Source organism: Triticum aestivum, chromosome 2B (genome assembly GCF_018294505.1).
Source record: "Triticum aestivum cultivar Chinese Spring chromosome 2B, IWGSC CS RefSeq v2.1, whole genome shotgun sequence".
NCBI lineage: Eukaryota > Viridiplantae > Streptophyta > Magnoliopsida > Poales > Poaceae > Triticum > Triticum aestivum.
In genome coordinates this window covers 679911924-679914466 of record NC_057798.1, presented here as the reverse complement: position 1 = coordinate 679914466, position 2543 = coordinate 679911924, and the positions used below count along the sequence as shown (strand labels likewise).

Here is a 2543-nt window from a genome sequence, read left to right as displayed (position 1 = left end):
CGGGCCAGGTGGCCCACGTGGTTAGGCACACATTATAGGCCAACAGTGCGCACCCGTTACAATATGCGATCTTTCGAGAAAATAAAATAAAAGAAATCGAGGTGCAGCTCTTTTCTCCATGGCACGATGCCGTGGTCCATGGGCGAGCTTTGGGGGTTGTGGTGCATGCCCGCCAGGCAGCAGCTTGTGAACAGTGTTGAGGTGGGTGCACATGTGCAGATCTTGTCGATACTACACACCGAATCAAACGCACGAACCAGTCATACACCGGCATCAGCTATGGGCATTTTGTACTCCTACAAAATCTTCATAGAGCAGGACGGAGCTCGTGAGATCTGGGTTGTTTAAGTTAAGCGAGAGGCTAACAGCGCGCCAGGCATAAAATCTTCACCCGTAATTTTCTTTTGGGTGGTCCTTGTGCGGGGCAATGCCGGTCAGGCGGGCAGGTTTCGTCCCGGGAGACAGCCTCATCGAGATCCGCGCTCACTTTTGTTTACGCGGCTGCTTCACAGTGAAGCGTTGTACGTACGCAATCATTCATTGGAGCGCGCAACAGTGCAGCTAGCCCGTCTCGTGAGCGAGATGCTCTAGAATTTCGTTTTCCCCGGGGGAGGACAGGAGCGACGCACAATTGGTTGGCAGCGGGCGGCCGGTGAAAAACTACAAGCGACTACTTGTACTGCCACTACAATGACACATGCATTTATTTTCCGACTTTCGGTGCAGAATAATAAGCCGTGAAAAGAGCGCCACAGAAATTTAAATATTCCACTGGAGGCATGCGGCGTCCACGCAGATGTTCTCCGCGGACTGGGGTGGCGGGAATAAAAAGCGTTTGGTTTTTCCGTGCGGGGCCCGCGAGACGCGCTGAGTCACCGTCTACACCTCGTAGGGATCAGACACATGGGCCGTTGCACGTCCACACCATCCAGCCCGGCCGTGACGCGACCCCTCCCGGACGATTCCCATGTTTTCTTTCGTGCGGAAATGTTCCCGTACTTTTCAGTGACTCGGCGCTGAGTCGCGAGGCGCACAGAAAACAGTAAAATAATTGAGGCGTTCGACGAATGTGACGCCGGAGGATTGGCCGGTTGGGGTATCATGGTTGATTTGATTTCCTCCACCTTCGGCCTGAAGTGTGTATCATGTTTGATTTGATTTCCTGTTACCTTGGCCCTTTGTTTACTTAATTTATGGTACATGATTGATTTGATTTCCTCTACCTTGGCCTTTTGTTTACTCGATTCGCTGAATGAAAATCGGGTTTTGCTTGTTCGTTGGAGATTCGTTTTCCTCGTATTCGTATTTAACTGATTAACAGACCTGGTTCAGTACATGATTTGCTGGGGCCGACCAGCTGGTTCAGTATTCTTCATCAGAGATTAGACAGCAAATAGCATTTTGCTTAACAGAACATAATCATGGCGAACTGCTTTCGGTTACCGGAAAATGCATCAAATTGGATGCGCTAGCTCCCGGCAAAAAAATAATGAAGAGAAGAATAGATACATTAGCTGTTTTGTGGCAGATTATGACGTTAGATGTTCTTACGTGCACGAGCTGTAATACTGGCAAGTGAAAACAATTGTGCCTCTGAATCTAATCGGACGGCCAATCTTTCGTCGTTATGAGAAATTTTTGCTGGCTAGGAATTATCAATTGTACCATCCAATAAACATCTGCTGGTTCAAAACAAAATACTCGCTCAAATGAATAATAAACATGATCGGATTTCCTTCAAAATTTGGAGAAATACTTTACATCGATTGCCTTGCATAATTACACAGCGACGGTGCTCTTGCACACCTGCTCTCTCCTCTCATACCCAAACCCAAACCCCAAAATGAGGCCAATCAGAAGACCGCGGTGATCCTGCTCAGATTGCCCGCCCTGTGCAGATCAAAAGATGGACCGATCGGCATCGGATGCCAGGGCAAAAACACTGGCCGTCCAAGAATCCCGCATCCTCCTCCTCCTTCAACCCAAGGCAAAAAGGGTACATAGTTCCTACCAGCTAACCCGATGCGGCGCGGCGCAACTAGCTCGCCACGGACACGTCGGCCTTGGCGGACACGGGCGCCGGCGCCGGCACGCTGGGCTGCGCCTGGGCCTGCTGCTGCTGCTGCTTCCGCCTGGCGCTGGCCTGCTGCCTGGCCATGGCGGCGTCAAAGTGCATCTGCTCGTAGCGGCAGTCCTCGCTGCAGAAGGGGGTGTCCCCCTTGTACATGAAGATGTCGCTGTTGCTCTGCAGCGGCTTGGTGCAGAGCGCGCAGGCGTCCAGCTCCAGCTCCGGCCCGTGCAGGCGCAGCCCGGGCTCGCCCAGCGGCTCCGCGTCGAAGAAGAAGGCGCAGGCCATGAGGCAGAGCTTGCTTGCGCGGAGCAGAGCCTCCTTCTTGCTCGGGAGAAGAAGAAGAAGAAGAAGGAGAGAGCGAGGGTGTGCGGGTTCCGCTTGAGCTGAGGTTCAGAGGAGGTGGACGGGGCGGGCATATAAACCCGCGGGGAGGGTGGAGGACAAGAGGGTTCGAGGCCGTGACGTGGTGCTT

The 2543-nt window shown here is 52.7% G+C and overlaps 1 protein-coding gene across 1 annotated transcript; it reads right to left on the bottom strand.

Moving 5' to 3' along the window:
- Positions 1 to 1710: 1710 nt before the first annotated feature.
- LOC123042045 (FCS-Like Zinc finger 1) lies at positions 1711 to 2471 on the bottom strand. Its single transcript, XM_044464574.1, has one exon. The coding sequence runs from the start codon at positions 2354 to 2356 to the stop codon at positions 2039 to 2041; it is 318 nt and encodes a 105-aa protein (XP_044320509.1). The 5' UTR covers positions 2357 to 2471; the 3' UTR covers positions 1711 to 2038.
- Positions 2472 to 2543: the final 72 nt, after the last annotated feature.